This window comes from Cibotium barometz, chromosome 26 (genome assembly GCF_041138505.1).
Source record: "Cibotium barometz isolate CiBa-2024 chromosome 26, ASM4113850v1, whole genome shotgun sequence".
Classification (NCBI taxonomy): Eukaryota; Viridiplantae; Streptophyta; class Polypodiopsida; order Cyatheales; family Cibotiaceae; genus Cibotium; species Cibotium barometz.
This window is the reverse complement of record NC_141071.1, coordinates 54,878,141-54,899,062: the sequence shown is the minus strand read 5'-3', so window position 1 is coordinate 54,899,062 and position 20,922 is coordinate 54,878,141. Positions and strand designations below refer to the sequence as shown.

The 20,922-nt window shown below is 44.7% G+C and overlaps 1 protein-coding gene across 3 annotated transcripts in view; it reads right to left on the bottom strand.

Annotated features, from left to right (window-relative positions):
- Positions 1–7,962: 7,962 nt before the first annotated feature.
- LOC147624108 (pentatricopeptide repeat-containing protein At5g10690-like) overlaps positions 7,963–20,922 on the bottom strand; it is a 56,926-nt gene continuing 43,966 nt past the window's right edge. For 2 of the 3 annotated variants that reach the window (XM_086820770.1, XM_086820773.1), the window contains exon 12: positions 7,963–8,304. In XM_086820770.1, the coding sequence (XP_086676896.1) occupies positions 8,023–8,304 (282 nt within the window). In that variant the 3' untranslated portion in view covers positions 7,963–8,022. The remainder of the gene's footprint in view (positions 8,305–20,922) is intronic. The other variant, XM_086820771.1, reaches the window with a different exon arrangement.

Below are 20,922 nucleotides of genomic sequence, written 5' to 3'. Positions count from 1 at the left end.
AGCAAGCAGAATGGAATAGGATTTGTTTGTCCATCCTATGGCACTTACATAGGATGCATTGGCTGCTCGCACTATGTTTTTGGATGAGGTTACACCAATCCTATCACTGGATGAGGCATAAGGCTTGGAAGAGTCCTTTACGGGAGAAATAACTACAAGCTGCACTTAGAGGTGTGGGCAAATGGAAATCTCCCGGGTGGGATGGTTTGACGATTGAATTCTTTCACACATTTTGACATGAATTTGAGCTTCCATTGCTATGCATGATTAATTAATGTTGGCATGACGACATGTTGCCTCATTCTTGGAAGGAAGGCTTGCTAAAATTGCTCCCAAAAAAGCAACTATGTGAGAATTTAGGTGACTAGAGGCCCGCCGTCTCTCTTATACCAGTTATTTATAAAATGGTAACCAAATGATAGTTAATCGCATTAAGGGCCACCTTCACTTGGGATCAAACCCGGCACAATATGGCTTTGTTCCTAGGCGGCAAATTATGGACAACACCAAGTACACTGATCAGGATGTCTTGATCATGCAAGTAGATATTGCTAAGGCATCTGACATTGTCCACTATGACTGCATACCTGGGGTGATGTATCAGATGAGCTTTGGACCCAAAATGGAAAATGTGATTTATTGGCTATACCAGGGGGTACTGCTCAATGCATTTTTGGTCAGGAACTTTCGGCTGCTTGGACCTTGGGTAAATCGCTATGTCAAGGCTGCCCACTTAGTGTGCTGCTTTATGCCATCGCCACACACCCCTTGCTGTTATATATTGACAAGCTTACCCAGCAGGGCAGCTTGCATGGTATTACGATGCTAGATGGTTCTCACTTTGTGGCACAGGCCTATGTTGATGAGTTTTTCTTCTTCCCTAGAAATACCACAGCAGATTTGCAAACGGATTATGGATGCCATTTTTCTTTATGGGATGGCAGCTGGGTTGCATGTCAATCTTTGAAAGTCGAAACTGTTATCAATCTGCCACTATCTTTGGCATTCTAATCTTTGGCCAGGTCAGATTGTTCCACCCGGTCAGTTGGTCAAGCATTTGGGATACCCGATTGGCTGGGATGTTTCTTTGAAAGATGAGATTGTATGGGTGCTGACTTGATTGGAGTGCAAAATTGATTACTAGAAGCTATCCACTTGGCCTTTGCATATCCGCTTGTGAATTGTCCAATCGATCATCATGGCATACATTCAGTTTCACCTTCCTTTGGTACCCTGGACTAGTAAGCAGATTGATACATTTATGTCTTGTGCCATTGCCTGTCTCTAGCGAACACAATCGGATAGCAAAGGGCTTCATCTATTCAAATGTGCTTATGTGTGCTCGCCAAACACTATCACATGCAGGCACGTAAGGCCACATTGCTTATTGACTTTGTCCATCAAACACAGCCTTGGACGAAGATGTTGGTAGCCATGTGTGCACACATGAAAGTAGATGCTTATGGTCACTAGGTTTAGGATCATTCGGATGTCATTCTTGGTTATCTTACTGGGTGCATACCAGGTTGCCCTTATGCCACTTCTTTGATTATAGCTTGGCAACAGATCTTATGTTTCATCCATTGGTCAGGTAGACCTCCACATATAGGGAACTCACTCCGATCTCAGAGCATTCATTGGAGTTGAGCCTTTCCTCGGCCTTTAGCGTTGGATCACCCAAGAAAGGCTTATCATCTATCAACTTTGGAAATACGTATGGTACAGGATGTGGTTGATGAGCATGGTATGGTTCTTTCTTTTCCCAGGGCCACCAAGCAATGGCATCTGGGCATGCATCATAGGCCAATATGGCGTGCCATAGTAGAACTTCTGGCTCCATTTCAGCCGGTACCCGCTCTTGAGGAGGAGGATTCATTATAGGATTGGCATTTTATTCATCAACAACCGGGTTATGCCTCATTCCCCTTCCATCTCCTTACTGCTTCCAAGCCTTGCCGTTTGCTTATTCCTCAGCCTTGGATAGTGGAACATGGAAATAGGCTATGGCACTTGGATAAGCCCTTGCCCGGGTGGAAATTGACTTTATAAAAGGTGTGGAAGTCAAAGTTGTCACTTAAGCACCGAGTCTTTTTTTGGTGATGCATTACGTGCGTGCTACCAGTGGCACTCTATTGGCTCAAAGGCGTATTGCTCTAGCTTTATGTCGGTGCTACTGCCTTATGCCCGAGACCGTGCCTCACTTATTGTAGATCTGCTTGCGTTCCCGTGATTTTCTTTAACACTTGACAGCACTACTGCAGTATAGATTCCCTTGAGAGCGCTTTGGGCGACTTTTTTGGATTTTTGGCAGATTGTCCCAGGCCTTACCGGGGTATGATGATTTCTTCACATGGTTGCGCTTTTGGGCTCTTTGGACCATCTATTCCACCAAAAATCATCTGCACTTTTCTGGTGATGTATTCATCCCTTTCCCTATTTTCGTGCTACCCTACTCCGGTCTCTTTGAGATTGCTATGATCTTGGCGAGCTTTCTCTCCAGCAGTTTGAAGAATTTTCCCAGTTTTTTTAGTTCGTTCTAATAGTTCTACCCGCTTCAGGTGACTATGACTGTATAGTTTACTATTTAATATAAACAATGGTTTCACAAAAAAGTGTGTTACAAGAAAATAATGATCCTATCGTATATAATCTATCACCACATCTAACCTTTTGGCAAATACGAGCCTACCTCTTGACTCTACAAAGTCCATAAAAGTTCAACACACATATCATTTCTACATTCAAGATGACAAGGAACATGACACATTGTTTATTCAACATGCATTTCACTTAGACTAGGAATGATTTTTACATTTTAGCATGCATTTCTATTACATTTAGAAAGGTTACAAAAGGATGATCCCCAAGTACAACAAACATTAAACCAACAAGTTTGAATGCCTAACTCTATGAAATCTCTTGGGATCCATCCATGGTAACATAGATGACGAGATACTTTGCATGAAGACCACGTGACTGATTATTTATTATTGTTGGATCAATATATATATTATTGATAATATTCAACATATATTATTGATTATAATCAGTACAAATCTCTTCAGAGACAATTCTTTGACGGTTATAAATATCTGAAGGACATCTCAAATGTTTATGATGACCTATGGTTTACGTTCTATTTTTTCTTTAAAAGAAAGAAATAGCATATATAAGGTCTTTGTGCAGCTTAGAAACTAGGGGAGTGCCATCAGAGAGTAAAAACTAATAGTTTGTATTAGTTTCTCCCTTTCTCTATTTCTAGCAATACAAATCGCCCATAAAGATGAAGCCCTTTTCTTGTAGATTAGTGCCTACCTATCCACATGATATGTGCCCAAACAAACATTGATGCAATTCAAGAGTGATACTGGCAATTCGTTGTATATCATCATGGACAATCGTAGTATTAGGTCTAGTTAGATGTTCATATTCGATCACTTTGCATACGTGAGTATATAGGATGTATGTCAACATCTTTTCCATCTATGGAGATGTCTTCTGAAAAACTTTCAAATCTTGTGAATGAGGCCTTATATAAGAGGTGGTTTGAATATCCATCTTCTTATGTATACTATAATTTTAGATTTGTTGGTGTGTTTAAGAATATTCTGTAGTTTTAGATTTGTTGGTGTGTTTAAGAATATTCTGTAACATGTCATTTTAGATCCATCAGAAAACACACACAAACATATTGAGATATATACAAAAAACTCAAGGGTATACTATCACATATGTAGGTAAGGTCCTCTCTGGCTTTAGTCACTTCGACTAGATAGATGATATTGACATCATGTGCTTAATTAAAGGGCTTTATTTTTATTTCTAGTTTAGGATATATTTCTTGGATTACCTTTAAAAAAAGTAATGCACGCTCTCTATCACTCTTATTGAGAATAGATCTTTTGGTTTTTGCCTGCCTTAGATTTGAATCACCTTTTGAGAATTAGCTTTTGAATCCTACTCCCCTTAATTTATCTGAATTCAAGGAAAGGATTCAAATCCTTTCCTTGAATTCTGATAAGTTAACGGGAGTGAATTCTAGGAAAGGAAATCACTCCCCTTAACTTATCAGAATTCAAGGAAAGGATTTGAATCCTTTCCTTGAATTCTGATCCAGAATTCACTCCCCTTGATTTATCAGAATTCAAGGAAAGGATTCCCTTAATCCTTCCCTTAAGGGAATCCTTTCCTTGAATTCTGATAAATCAAGGGGAGTGATAAATTATGATAAATTAAGGATTTCCTTGAATTCTGATAAATCAAGGGGAGTGATAAATTATGATAAATTAAGGATTAAGGGAATCCTTTCCTTGAATTCTGATAAATCAAGGGGAGTTTAAGGGAAGGATTAAGGGAATCCTTTCCTTGAATTTTGATAAATCAAGGGGAGTGAATTCAAGGAAAGGATTCAAAAGGAAAAAAAGGTGATTCAAATCTGAGGTAGGACAATGATAGCAATTAAGTATAATGTTACTTGGTTTACAACAAGGCATTATGAATAAGTAGGATTCTTGTAATCCTACTTATTCATAATGATAGAGATTAAGTATAATGTTACTTGGTTTACAACAAGGCATTATGAATAAGTCGGATTCTACAAGAATGGAAGCAATGCAAGAATAACCCACAATGTTGAAATGTGACAATGAAAATTGCATGTTTGTTGCTTAGAATACTATACACGATACCACAAAAGGATTTTATATCACTATGTACAAGCTATCCATGTTTAGACTGATCAAGATAATCTATTTCTCGACAACAAAAAACAATAGAGGAATAGCATCTCCATGGACTCATAACGGATCAAAAAGATAGCTCACCTTTGGATGGGTAGTGTTAGATATCAATGCTCTACACTCAAGAATGTGTTATTGGCTAGCTCATATGATTAAGGCATTTGGTATGAGCAATAGCCATGGTTGAGCAATCGAGAAGCCAAGAACCCTCCCATTCACAAAGGATGATGGGACTAGGAGGCCATGCAATTTAGAAGTGCCTTTAAAAAAATTTGGCACACTACCAAACAAGCCACATGCTTGTGTAGACCCTTATTCCTCTAAAAATACATACATGATGTAGGTGGAATCAACTCCAAAACACCCTTCATTGGGTTCTCCACCCAAATAGATGCCTAGATGGTTCTAGATTGGACAGGAAAGTTATGGCTAAACCATATCTCACCCATTGTGACTTTCATTATTTGCAAGCAGGATGCAAATTGATCATCTCAATCCACTTGTCATCTTACCATGCATTGATTGTGAACAATCCCCAACACCACACATGGTGTGTAGCGGATGTTTACAGAGCCACAATCTTAAGCTTCCATTACCGCAAAGCCTCCCTTCTGAGAAGTTCCGGATTTTCCATCAAAATTAACTTTATCCAAGAAGATTGGTATGGAGCTGTCTAACATCAATAACCTGTTATTGTCGTTCATCTTCGAAACCATGATGTAACTTGAGGTTTGATTTTCGTGCTATGAAAGATCCTACATCTTGTGAATGTTGTTTGCACACACTACACGTTCTGTACTCTTACAATGTTATCAAATGAAAACATTGCAATGGACTAGAGGTAACCATTTTACCACATGGAGGAAGAAAATATCAATCATAGATGGACATGAATCTAATAGGGCACCCATGCATCCATAATGAGTCCATCAAAGATAAATTTACCACACTCTAATACTTAAAAGTTCTAGCTTTTACATGTATTGATGATATCAATGGGATAGCTCCATACTTTAATCCCAACTTGCACATACAAACATGCCAAGAGGTGAATCTAGTGGATCACTCAAATGTTTGGACATGCATGAATTGTAAAATATAGGAAAATATGACACATAGATAGAACAACATCAACACTTGATGGATACAATGGTAATGAGAAGTTTGGCCCTCACATTAGAAATATTAAGTATAAAAACCAAAGATATGTGGCTCTTTTATTCCATGAAATTTGTGGCATTGAGAGAGGTGTACTTCTACTTGCCTATACAAGGTTACTAAGAGTTTGAATAAGCACTTACAAGATACTTGCCTCTTAACATTTCAAAGATTCCCATCATCTTCATGACTTATGATTTCGATGAGCCACCTCCACCAATAACTAATATCTAAAGATAGCAAGAGGAAAGATCATGAGTATTCTCCATGAATTCATCATCTAGCCTTTCATATTATTAACATATTACTTCGACAATGAGTCCACATTTTTGTGTTTCTTCTTCTTAAGTCGACCTTCTCCTCTAGTCACTCACGATTGGGTCTTCCCCAAACAAAGGGGTTATAATTTAAGGTTGCTAAACCATCAGGGGATTGATGGACCCTCGCAAGCTCTTATTGCTGGCCTACGGGCTTGTTGGCTATAGAACTCATGTTCCTACATAGTGTTATTTATACTCGTGTTTTGCTAACCTCAAGTAAAATAATTCAATGAACATAGTTGAAATGTGGAGTGAATACATAACTCAGATAGGTCACTTGGTAAGTAGCACCTGTGTACTTGAGCCTATCAAAGAGACTGATCTGTGTGATGTTTTACCTTAGGTAGCACACTGCAAAATAGGCTGCATCCTTGTGTGAACCCTAAACTCTATAACGTTCTGTACATAAGGTAGGTGGAATTTACTCCGAAACACTTGGTCATTGTGTTCTTGGGCCCAAATGGGCATCTTGAAAGCTCCATGTGGGCCCAAAAGCTCAATCTATTACAGAGAGCACTATAACCAAATGTTCTCCATGGATGAAGAGCGCTATGACCAGCGCCACTATCACTACAAGAAGATATACCTTGTGTTGCAAGCAAGACATCATTTGCAAAGCCACTAAAGGCAGAACATTTCCAAGACATTGACAAGGGCTCAAGTTCTAAGAGCTAAACTTTGTTCATATGTGGACACTTTTAAGTCTGAAGCCTTTTTGCCTCCGAATGTCCACTTGGTGGACCCCCACCTGGCCATTATTGAGTACCCACTTGCCATGTAAGCACAAGCTTCTGCACAAAACCCAAATCAAGGACACATATCTGGCATATAGTTGATCAAAAGCTTTATCTAAACCACCAAGCATAAGAAATCAAGCCTCTGCAGTTTGAGGGAATAGAAGAAAACTAAAAGGCATCTGCTTCCCTTCATGTGGGGCAGGAACCAAACAGCTGGGGGGTGGGGTGGGATTCACAAAGCCACTAAAGGTAGAACATTTCCAAGCCATTGACAAAAGAAGGAAAGAAGTTCTTTTTTTTTGGTGGGGGGGGGGGGGGGGGGGGGGGGGCACTTTTCTGTGTACGATTACCCTAGCTGCCTAGGGAGCACAAATGGATAAGACGAAAATTTGAAGCTCTGAGGGTTATCCAAATAGCAAAAAATCAGCACATTGTCAATCATAATATTGTTGGCCTTGTGTACATGCTACAATCCTAACCAAGTAAAACCAGTGAGAACTGCTGAACTTCACAAGGAAAGCTGGACAGCAACTTTGAAGAACCTACATTAACACATAAGACTTGGATTGTCCTAAAAAAGATTGCCTTGAATTGCACAATAAGCATGAAACCCTTACTGAAGAGCTATAATATACGTTACACAAGACCGCCCCACTCATAATGAATCTGATGTGGATTTTTTATTGCCTTGAATTGCTCACAATAAGCAAGAAACCCTTACAGAAGACATACAATATATGTTACACAAGACAAGGAATTATCACATACATGCACTGGAATTAGTTGTGGCTGTTTCGCCATTACGTTTAACACAACAAAGAAAGTTTTTTCATGCCCCCGAAAACTCATGCATGCATGCTTCCAAACTCATAACCGTAATGGTCTTACTTATCTTGTGCATGCACATGCACGCACGCATGCGTGAGCGTAAAGGGTAGTTTCTGTCCACTCACACACACACACACACACACACCACCCCCCCCCCCCCAAAAAAAATTTACTTTGACATGTTGATACAACTTGTTATTGAACAAAACCATAATTTACAACACAATCAATTCAGGGCAATTATGTCACATCTTCTTTTGCTGATTCTATCAAGAATTGCTTCATTCTATTCATCAATAGATTTGGATAGTCAACTTTCAAGCTAAGCACTCTTTTTAATGTCAAAAAACCTACTAATTTATTATTCGCATCTTTTGCAAGAACATAGCTTTTCTTCATTTCAAGAACAGCAACCATCTTCACCTCGGTCTCCAAAAGTAAAGTTACCGCTTTCCCCACTGATGTATTTGTTGGCACAAAAGGGGGAGGGTCCCTCATGAGGCTTCCAAGACTTGCATTTAACTATGTAAGCAGAAGTTAGCTCTCTCTCTCTCTCTCTCTCTCTCTCTCTCTCTCTCTCTCTCTTCTTTATTATACAGGGAGGAGCTTCAACATGTGATACAGGTGGTAGGACGGGATGAGGCCGCATGGTTTTTGTGGGTGAGGATCCAAACAGAGAGGGCCCGAGACACCTACCTTGCAGTGTGATACATCATACTTTGCACCCTCCAATTCTAAATATGCCACCCATGGAGAGTGTCCCCGTACCTGCCCCTTTATGGTGACATTATGAAGTTTTCCAGTCTAGGGGACATCCTCCTGGCTGGAGACTTCAATGCCCGCACCGCAGGTGCACAGGTACCCTTCTTTGAGACAGATGATCCCATGTACCAGGAGATTGACACAATGGGTACAGATCTGGAGCGGACATCATAGGATACAGCAGCCCGCACAGACTATGGAGAGTATCTCTCAGCCCTCGGCGGGGCTCATAGGCTAGCCATTTATAATGGCCTGGCTAGATGGCCTAGATCCAACTCCTTCACCTTCTACCCCTTCGGACATGGAGCTCGTACAGTGGACCACCTAATGGGATCCCTCTCTTTGATCCCACTCATTTCGGAGTTTACCATCTCTCCTCACCCCATCGGCATTGCAGCCGACCATGCATCCCTGGCCTTCTCACTCACAGGCTGATACACCATGCAACCACCTGCTTTGCCCCATCACCGTCCGAGATACCACTTTACGAGAGAGACCTCTTCCATCTATTATGATCACGTCTACCGCATCCTCTCCGACCTCGACCCCCACATCCCACTTGATGAGCTTACTACACACCTCTCAGCCACCCTCCATACGTCCGCTGCAGCCGCCTTCCCACACTCCAGAGCCACCCCTACATCGCCAGGACAGACTGTCCCACAGAATAGCTGGTACGACGAGGAATGTCGTGATACCCGAGCCCATCTACATCGGGAGATGGCACTAGGATCCACCACTCTCCAGCAGGCGCGAGTGATCTTTCGACATCTCACACGGAGAAAGAAGAGAGCCTACCTAGCAAGGCTTGAGCAGGAGCTATACCAACTATTTCTTGGAAGGGACTATTGGAGGATCTTCCAGGATCATCGCCTTCCAACTCCGATTACTTCACCCAGCACCTAGCACACCTATGTCACCTCTCTCTACCATGTCCCCGAGCAGCCACCTCTCCCCCATACACCCGAACCTCGTCCCCCACACTCTTCCTTCTTTCACCTCAGCATGGTGAGAGATGCTATTGACAGGATGCAGACTGGGAGAGCACAGGATCGTGATGGACTCCTCACCGAGCATTTCTCCCATGCTAGAGACACGCTAGCCCCTTTACTGGTTCACATGTTTAACAGGGCTTTATGTGAAGGCTTCCCCGTCAGCTGGTCATCGAATACTATTGTACCTATCTTGAAAGCAGGTGACCCCATGGACCCCAACAACTATTGTACCTATCTTGAAAGCAGGTGACCCCATGGACCCCAACAACTATAGGACTATCATGATTGGTCACACCTTGGCCAAGATTTATGGTTCGATTTTGGAGCATGAGCTTAGTAGATGGTCCGAGGAGCAGAGACTCAGAGCACCGGGGCAGGCAAGCTTCTAGAGAGGGCACTCCACACTAGATCATATCTTTACACTACGGGGGATCATTGAGGAGGGGAGAGCTCACGGGCAATGGATATACTGCTTCTTTGTGGATATCCGCAAAGCTTTTGACACTGTCCCTGCAAGATATGGGAGTGCCAGCAGAGATGCTATGGGGGATCATTACACTCTGTGAGTCAGTCACAGGCAGAGTACGGGCTCCATGAGGTGACTCAGAGATCATACACAGCACTATTGGGGTGAAGGAGGGCTGCCCCTTGTCTCCTACTCTATTTGGTCTATACATTGACGAGATCTCGGATTACATAGCCAGACAGGGAGGACCAGGAGCACATTTGGCAGGAGTCTTGATACCGATCCTCTTGTATGCAGATGATATTGTTCTTATTTCTGATTCACCAGAGGGGCTGCAGAGGCATTTGGATGCATTACGGGCCTTTTGCGAGGACCGGGACCTTACTGTGAACCTTGGAAAGACCAAGGTCATGATCTTTAACACCTCCTCACAGTGGATAACTAGATCTGCAGTACAGTTTACATACAGTGGAGAGCCTGTGGAGTATGTTAACTCATATGTATACCTTGGGATCACTTTTGCTGGACCTCATTTCTCAATGCGGTAGGCGGCCAACACTAGATTGACGAGGGGATATGCAGCCCTTGGCTCACTAGAGAGGCTATGCTCACAGATACAGTTTCAGGAGCCGAGGACGAAGCTTTGGCTATTTGATACTCTACTTACACCTGCACTACTGTATGGTGCCCCCATCTGGGGTCCTAGCTTATACCACAGGAGAAGACAGAGGAGAGAGCCGGCCGAGATAGATACAGAGGAGGTATATGATGGGTGGAAGCCCATGGAGAGGCCCCTAGTGGCGATGATCTCACGCATGATTAGGAGTAAACCATCAATGCCACATGAGATTGTGCGGGCAGAGATGGGCGCTGCACCGATAATCATAGAGGCTCTATTCCAGACAGTGACATACTGGCATAGGCTATGGGAGCTTCCGCTTGATAGATACCCCCAGCTATCCCTAGAGTCCTCGAGACAGTTGACACTTGAGGGAGATACAGAGTGCTGGTATGCACAGGTAGGCACTTGGTTTGGCATGCACGGTATGCAGATGGAGGCACTCCCCCCCTTCCAGTACAGCATAGAGGCCCCGTCATTTGCTCTCAGCCGCACAGAGCGGAACAGGGGTATCAGGAAGGACATTGTCAGACTGGATACTCAGAGGACATGGAGTTCACTTAGTCGTCCACTGGGGACAAAGATGGCCTTCTGCAGAGATCACCTCCTATGCCTGATAGAGGATGGGTTCATCATCCGTCCACGCTACATGGACATACACCTATCCTTTGGGGTGAGATGTGCGATCGGCCAGATCCGCACCTCGTCCCACCAGCTGAGAGTGGAGACTGCCAGATATGGGCCTAAGGCGGCCGCACCAGAGGATAGGATAAGCCAGCTCTGTCACACACAGCCCAAGACAGAGGACCATTACATATGCTGATGCCCCGTGTACTATGAGATTCGGGGGAGGTTCCACTGCCTCTTCCGAGCTGGGTTCGGACCACGCATGTACAGCCATCAGAGAGGGAGATCCCATTTTATTCAGAGAGCCACATTCCCTACGCCAGATCTTTGAGGCAGCAGACCAGCGCATACTGGGGAGATTCATTCTAGACATACAGCGCCACAGAGAGACATCATTACAGGCTCAGACAGCTCCAGAGGGGGGACGACAGACACAGATTACTACATTTTTTCAGAGATCCATCCCACTCCCAACCCCTGCATGGCAGGGAATTACTCTCCAGAGAGCAGAGACACTCAGAGCCCGCAGGAGACAGAGGATACCTGGCTTTCGGACACCACGCCTATACCAGAGAGAGATGACAGAGATCAGAGCTCAGTTTCACAGAGAGGGTGCGGAGCGACTGGCTCGCTTCAGAGCACACCCAGGCATGTTCTTCAGGGAGCTGTGGACACCCCCTTCATTGATGTATACCATTTTATACCCCCAGTATGGTACAGGATGGAGCTAGCTAGGTTGCATATCATGATTGTATACTCCATGCATATAGCTTTGCATTCTCCTAGTAGTAGAGCTCCATCCCCTCCCCCCACTCATTGTACTTATTGCACACCCAGATTCAGCTTTTTAGTTCAGTACTTTTTCATTTTGTTGGGATGACAGAGGATACCCCATACAGGTACACCGATTTGTCTCATAGGCCGAGTTCGGTCTTTTGGAAGACGTTAATAAAATCTTTCTTTCTTTCTTTCTCTCTCTCTCTCTCTCTCTAATGACAAAGAAGTGAATGTCCATGCTGTGCCACCCCTCCTACTTTGTGCTGCCAGCATAAGCCCCCTATCTCGCTTCCCACTGGAGTTGCGCCACCAGTGTGCCCTGCCTGTTGCCGCCCATGTGCCCTGTCCCACTCACGTGCCCTGCGTGCTGCCACACAACCTTACCTATCTGCAGACGATCATGCTGCCCCACCTCACATCTGCAGGACTGCCACTGCCCCATCTGCATCTGGCTGCTGCTTCACCTGCACTGTCCTCCCACCCCCAAAGGAAAAAAAACCAAGGCTCTGGGGTCTCTGGGCCACCACTTCCATTTTTCTCACCCACTATTAGTCTCTCTCTCTGTCCTTTGCCCGCCATAGCCACAATGCCCACTGGCCACAGAACAGAACAGAACACAGCCTCTTCCGCCTCCTCCCCACCCCCATCCGCCTCCCACCCCCCCCTCCTCCCCCACCCTCGCCTCCAACTTTTCCTGCAGCGGTCCCCTTTGCCCCATTCTCTTCCTCTGAGCCAGAACCCCGCCCTCCCTCTGCCTCTCCAGAGCACTCCCGTTGCCCTCCAGCGGCACCCGACCTGGAGCAGAGGCAGCCAACGAGTTCCGTTCACCGCTTGATCCATACATTCTCAAAGCCACTAAAGATGACCATCGCTGCTTCCCCGGTGAGGACTCTCCCGCCAGAGTCCCGAGGTGGGCCCCCCAGGATCTTGGGGCTCCCAATGGACTTTAGTTTCTTCCGCTGCCTTCCCGTGGAAGGGACAGATCTTTTTAAGGAGAGTTGAGCCCATTCGGATATGTGTGGTGTTCCATCGTTCCAGACCTTCTACACCAAAGAGTGGTGCGATGATCTTCTCTTTTCCTTTGAGTGCAGTCCCAGAGACGGAGTAGGACTCAGAGTCGGTGGCTCCCGGCATTCAGCGACAGGCAGTCGAGCTTTCACATTATCTCCACGATCTTCGCATCACTGATGTGCTCACCCACCTCTGGCCCTTGGCTAGGATGGAGCTAAGAGGCTCAGGCCATAGGGACCAGGACAGGGATATGGTAGCCTCCAGCCTGGAGATGCTCCTTTTTGTGTTCCTCCATATCTCAGTCGCAATACCCCTCGCACTTGGCGCACCTTCGCCCTAGGACTGTAAGTGATTACTCCCCATCTAAACCCACGCCCAAGACTCTTGGAGTGGAAGGCAGTTCCGATAGTTCCATTTCCCACAGAGATAGATATGCGGTTTGCATCATGAACATTCAGGGTTTAGGGAGGCCTCAGTGCTTTCAGAGGCGGGGCGTCGTCAAAGGTGAGCTGCACAGAGCTACAGTCGGGAGACCCATCGACATTCTTTTCCTCCAGGAGCACCATCTCTCCAAGGGGCATTCCCGCCACTGTGGGAAGATTTTACCAAGCATAAGCCACACTTTTTGGTCTCCCTCTTCTGGTCCCTTGGGGATGCAAGGAGGAGTTTGTATTTCTATCAGTGAGGAGCTCCTACCGACAGTGACACGCTCAGGTGTCATAGTCCCTAGGCAAGCACAGTGCATTACCATTATGATCGGAGAGGATTGCGACGGCGTCCTTAATGTCTATGCCCCGAATGCCGCAACAGGTAGAGACATATTCTGGAACACGGTTCGTCAGGCCCTTCCTCAGGCTGCTGACTTCTCATGCATGGGCGAAGACTTCAACATAATAGAGGCAACACAGGACAGACTTGGAGGACGCACAACCACAGTTTCAGGCTCAAAGTACTCTACATGGGAGGAGTTGATCATGGCACTCAAGGGTCTGAATCCTTGGCATCTTCGAGAGTTTGGATGTAGCCCCGGGAGCCTGTGTTTCTCCCGGTCTGACAAGAGGAGCACCGGCCTCAACCTCTCTAGACTAGACAGATTTTATGTGGATGAGTGGGCTTGCGGCCATGGGGGCATGATCGGAATCTTGGTGGGCACTACTTTCTCGGATCATGCTCCAATTATTATGACACTAGATGACCCCAGGAGGCAGCACAAGCATGCGAGCTCTAGAATCCTAGACAACCTTATTCAGACCCTGAGATCTGCAGAAGAATAGAGTAGATTTGGACGGGATTGGATTTTACATCAGGCTTTGTTGCATGCATTTTGGATGCGAGCCTTGGTGAGATCAACAACTTTTTGCAGGAGGCAGCTCATAGCAGATTGGAGGGATTTCGTGAGCAGGAAAGGAGTTTGAGGAGTCTTGCCTGTAACTTGGTTGAACACAATGCTAATCAATACACTTAAATACACTAAGATTTGAAGGACACTTGCTCAAATACAAGAAGTAAATTGCTGAATTGACAAGAGGCACACAATGAGCCGGAACGGCCGACCCCTCCCTTGAGTAAATTGTATTACTATTGGAGAAATTCAATACATAGTTTCACGGGCATCCATTGCCAAATCCTCCATGCCAATGCATATGAAATTCAGCATTTAGAAAACAATGGTATGTCGATGTAGATCACCAAGGAGCTGCCTTGATGCCCGGCCCGACTTCAGTGCCCATATTCTCTACCATTGGCTCTATGTTCTACCAAGCAAGGTAGCAACATCTTCAAGAGCACATAGGACAAGAGAAATACTACACAGGGCGGCTAAACAAGGAGTCCTGCCCTTCTACTGAGTAAGTAATGACAACACATTGTCCAATTAGCTTACCAGTCTTCATAGAAGTTGTTGCAAGCGGAAGCCTTCGCGTTGGAAGCTTTAGAAGTGTTGATATCTTCGATTTGCCGCAATCCTTCGCGACAAAAGTCTTCAAGAGGATGAAGGGAACCTTGGGAAAGCTTCCCCTATGGTTCAACTTGAGAAAGGAAGGCTAAAATTAGGGTTTTCAGCAAAAGGACCAGAAATTACAGCAAAAATGAGAGCTGTTTTGCTGAATTTCAGTCATTGGGAGTGAGTAGGAGAGTGATTAGCACTTGGAAACACTCTTGGAAGCTTGGAAAACACCCTAGCAAGTTGGGTATGGCTATGGAGAGCTTGGAAATGGAGAGAAATGGTGGAAAAACAGAGTTTTCAGCCTCCAAAAATCCTCATGAAGAGAAAACACGAATTTCTCTTAATAAGTAAGTGAATTGGGGTCCAATCAGGTGAAGGGACATGGGGAGATGCCCATTTGTGAGTAAAAGGGGAGGATCAGGTCCTGGACATTGAGTCTTGTCCGCCTCGGGACTTCAGTGAGTGTGAACTTGGAAGCAGTCATAATTTATAAGTGACTTTTGGGCGCCCAAACTTTAATGAAGTGGGAACGCACTCACTTATAAATATTGGCTAAGTCCTAAGGGCTATTTGAGCCTAGATTTGGGTAATACTTACCACCTGTTCACATGCCACACAACCATGTCAGCAGACAGTTTCACACGCACGGTTCACAGGCGGGCGTCCCCTAGCCCGGAACTACACATAGGTCATGCAAGCATGAAAACAGCATGCAATTTCATTTGCAGGCAAGCACATAAAGATGCTATGCAATGCAGCATTGGCATGAGCAATTTCCGTTCATGAAACCATATAAGACCAGGCGTTTCCAGGCAAGTATACGCAATACCAGACCCAGTGGAAAGCCAATCCTCTAGGCGTTTCCGGGCATGTACACAAAGGCACAAGTCCCAGCGGAAAGCCAAGTCCTCCAGGCGTTTCCGGGCATGTACACAAAGGCACAAGTCCCAGCGGAAAGCCAAGTCCTCCAGATATTCCGGGCATGATAACATCAAGTCCCAGCGGAATATCATATCCAACTATACAGCATGACACGTGTCAATCACCTGCATAGGCATATTCCATAAGCCATGGACACCAATCCAATATGTACATAGTGTGAAAGCAAGAGTGAACCATTTGGGTGGCCAAATGGTGACATTCCCCCCCGCTTCTAAACAGTTGTCCGCAACTGAAATGCATCCAAATATGTCTGAAGCACATGCGGGCAATCTTTGAAGAACTCTTCATCTACCCATTTAGCATCAATGGGAAGATAGTTCTTAAACTTCACAAGGTAACGCCTCACAACTTTGCCTGCAGCAAGCTTGCGTTCCTTGTGATACACAATCTGTTCTGGCTGCAAGATCTCCTCAAGCTCATCCACTTCTGGTGGATCCTCAATGACCATTTCACTGGGCTCCGGCCCTACATACTTGCGAAGGAGACTCACATGAAAAGCATTGTGTATGTGCCAATGACTAGGTAATGCCAATCTGAAAGCCACTTCATTGATCTTCTCGATCACTCGAAAAGGTCCATAGTACCTGGTTGCAAGCTTAGGATATGCACCCTCTTTGCCAGGCCTCTTTGCAAGTCTTGCTTTCTCAAATTTCAGCAATACCCAATCATTCTCTTTAACATCCAATTGCCTTCTATGCTTGTCGGCAGCCTTTTTATGCTTGTCTTGTGACCTTGCAATGGCTGTCCGCACCTGAGCAAAAGCAATATCCAAGTCTCTTACATACTCATCAGCTGCAAATATCTCATCCTTTGTGCGAAGGATGGGTGGCAAAACCACCTTACCATAAACAATCTCAAACGGGGCCTTTCCCGTAGATGCATGCACTGTGTTGTTGTATGCAAATTCCACAAGCGATAAGTACTTCTCCCAAGAAGACTTCTGATCCGCCACATAACATTTCAAGAGATCCAACACGGCTGAATTTGCAGCCTCACTTTGCCCATCCGTTGATAAGCTGATGAGAAGTCCAATTTGGTATCCATATTATCAAATAAGGCCCGCCAAAAGAGACTTGTAGTCCTGGGATCTCTATCCCCCACAATGGACTTCGGCATTCCATGATGTTTGAACACTTCTGCAAGATATATTTTAACCATATGCTCAGCTTTGATGGTCTTTTTGACCGGCAAGAAATGAGCTTGCTTGCTAAACCTGTCCACAATTGTCCAAATTGCATCATTACCCTGTTGGGTACGTGGCAAGTCCATAATGAAATCCATTGTAATACTTTCCCATGGCTGCGTGGGAATAGGCAATGGCTGAAGCAAACCTGGTGCCTTTTGCCTATCAAATTTGACCTTTTGACAGGTGATACATGCACGTACATGTGCCTCTATATCCTTCCGCATACCTGGCCAAAAGAAATACCGCTCAATCATGTGCGTAGTAGGCATTATGCCTCTATGACCAGCATATGGAGGAGCATGGCACTCATCCAAAACCTTTTGCCTCATGTCAGACACCACACATAGGCAATTATCTTTCATGAGATAACCCTCTTTGATCACATATGAGGCATGTGCATGACCAGCCATCAAATCAGCCCAAATAGTGGCAAAATCAGCATCCGTATGATACAAATCACGCATGGTAGACAAGTCCCCATGAGAGGCAACCGAGATAGCTGCTACATACGGCTTTCGTGACAATGCATCGGCCACTACATTCTTCTTTCCCGGGGTGTGCAAGATCTGAAAATGAAACATAGAGAGGAAATTGGCCATCCTCATATGCTTCTCTGACAATTTAGTTTGAGTAAGAAAATATCTCAAACTCTGGTGATCTGTCTTCACAGTGAAATCAGCCCCAAGAAGGTAATGTTTCCATATAGTAAGTGCATGAATTACAGCCAAGAGCTCTTTCTCATAAATGCCAAGAGATAGCTCTGCATTATGCAATCTACGACTCTCATAAGCCACGGCATGTCCCTCTTGATTAAGGACAGTCCCTATGCAATTTCCAGATGCATCACATTCCACACAAAAAGGCTTTTGCAAATCCGGAACAATCAACACTGGACCATGAGTAGTTGCATCTTTCAATTTGAGGAATGCATCTCTCTCTACATTAGTCCATTTGAACACGGCCTTCTTCTTTGTCAAATCATGCAAAGGAGAAGCAATCCATGCAAAGTGCCGAATGAACCTGCGGTAGTAAGAGCATAATCCAAGAAAACTGCGGATCTCATGCACCGAACTCAATTCGGGCCAATTCCGAATTGCATCAATCTTTGCAGGATCCATTCGCACTCCATCTTTGGACACAATATGCCCAAGATAATGTATCTCTGACAAGAAGAACTCACTCTTCTTTGCATTTATGAAGAGTTTATGCTTATGGAGCTCTTCAAAAACAATAGCCAAATGAGCTTTATGCTCTTCTTCGGTCTTCGAGAAGACTAGGATGTCATCAAAGAAGACACCTGTAAATTTCCTGTACCCACGGAATATGCGATCCATCATTCTATTGAATGTAGCCGGGGCATTTGTAAGACCAAAAGGCATAACAAGATACTCATAAAGCCCAAATGCTGTCCTGAAAGCAGTTTTGTGTACATCCTGAGGCACTACACGCACTTGATGATATCCACTCTTGAGATCAATTCGGCTAAAGCATGCCGATCCATCCAACTTGTCAAGGATGTCGTCTATGCGTGGAATCGGAAACCGATTCTTGATGGTAAGCTTATTCAAAGCTCTATAATCCACACACATACGAAAGGATCCATCCTTCTTTTGAACCAAGAGGACGGGTGAACAATATGGAGAAGAGCTTGGCTGAACCAAACCCTTCTCAAGAAGCTCATTCACTTGCTTCATGATCTCCTCTTTTTGGGATGCACTTACACGATAGGCTGGCCTATTAGGTGGTGAGCTACCCGGCACAAGATCAATGCGATGATCTTCCGGTGGCACAGGTGGTAACTCATTTGGTAACTCATCAGCAAAACAATCATTGTGCTCTTGCAAAAATTTCAGCCTATCATTACTAAGAGTGTTTACATGTACATTATTTTTCTCAACATGATCTCGTACAAAAATCAAGTACGCAAAATACTCTTTTTCATTACTTTCTTAATTTGTACATGAGATACAAGGGGAATGGTATCACCCTCTTCACCAGCATCAATTACATGTTCTCGGCCTTTATGTATGAAGGTGATCCTATTAGTCTTGTAAGCCTTGCACGGATCAATACGTGTATGCCAAGGCTTTCCAAGCAATACATCACAGCCATTCCAAGACGCCACAAGAAAATCCTCATGATCCACATAGCCTTGAATGTGTATGCGCAACTTGCCAAAAATAGACATGACCTGCACTTCTCTACCAACAAAGGCAGCCCCTGCTTCAATTTGAGGACCCATGTCCTCCACTTCAATACCCAAAGCAGCTGCCATCTGAGTGGATATGAAATTCTCCGATGCACAATCATCAAACATGAACAAAGCAGGTTGATCTTTGAGCTGTCCCCAAGCTTTACATACAACCCTATCTTTGCTATCATGTGAAGTGTTGCCCTGCACATCCGGAACCATATGCACATTAGGCTTCGGTACATTAGCATTTTCAGCTTTGTTCTTCTTATTTGGGCATGCTCTTGCCATGTGCTCAGTGCTGCCACAAGTAAAGCATTTGCCTTCACGCATATATTGCTCCTTCTTCTCAGCACTAAGACCAAAGTTTGCCGGCTTATAAGGGCGCTTGTTAGCAAACTTATTTTCAGCTTTTGGACCTGATTTGGCTTGGTTTTGGTCCCTTTTAGGTGGCTGTCCATCATTTTGCAGGTTTTGGAAAGCCCTCTCTTTGCCTTGAAATGAGGGTTTAGCCTTATTGGATCGACCCAATTTGAGTTCCAATTGCTCGGTGGCGGTGGCAGCTGCGATTAATTGGTGTAAGGTATGACCAGGATACATTTGTAATCCCGCTTTGTACACGGGTTGCAATCCCGATTGAAACCTTCTCTTCCTTTCCGCCTCGGTGACATGCATAAATGGAGACACCTCCAAGAGCACTTTCCAAAACTTTTGTACATATGCATTTACCGATTCCCCCTCATTTTGCTTTACCCAATCCCACTTCATTGTTATCTCATTCAATGCATTGGGAGGCAAGAATTGAGCATAGAACCTCTCCTTGAACTCTTCCCATGATCTAACAGGATTCGGTGAGAGCTTCTCCGTGAGCCACCAATGGGCAGCAGTGCCTTTCATGAACATGCTTACATGCCGGATCATGGATTTCTGAGTGAAATCCTCATCACTGAAAGCAATATCAAACTGGGCAATAAAAGCAAGTGCCTTTGATGCATCATATTCTCCATGATATGTGTCAAACTTCACAGATTTGTCTCCGGCTTTGAAGTCACGAGACTTTGATGCATGTGTGTGCATCTCAACATGTTTTCCCCCATGTTTGTCCATTGGGACAGTCCCTGTAATTGGCATCATTTTTGGACCAAAAGGTGATGCATAAGGCATAGATACATGTGCCCTGTAAGCATGAGGCATGGCTGGCCCCTCAACATGCATTGATACATTTTCAGCCATAGCTTCTCCCTCACGAGCACACTCGAAGGCATGAGTGGCATGAGAGATACGCGGAATACCTGCACCAACAGAAAATTGCAGCCCATGTTGCATGTGTTGTGCATGTACATTTTCAGCCGGCAATGGCATTTGACATACATTTTGACCACTGCCATAAACATTGTATCCTTCACGGGCTACATGAGATATTCCTGCATGGCGTGAAGTCACTGATTGTTCCTCTCCCATGGCATGGAGATTCATCCTCTTAGACATAACTTCTTGTTCGGGCACTTGTGGGGATTCCAAGACATGTGGGATGGTTGCCTTTTCTGCATAGGCATCCTCGGTACGAGCCAAGTATGCACGTGCTGCATCCCTCGGTTGCATGTGCAACTCTTGAGCAA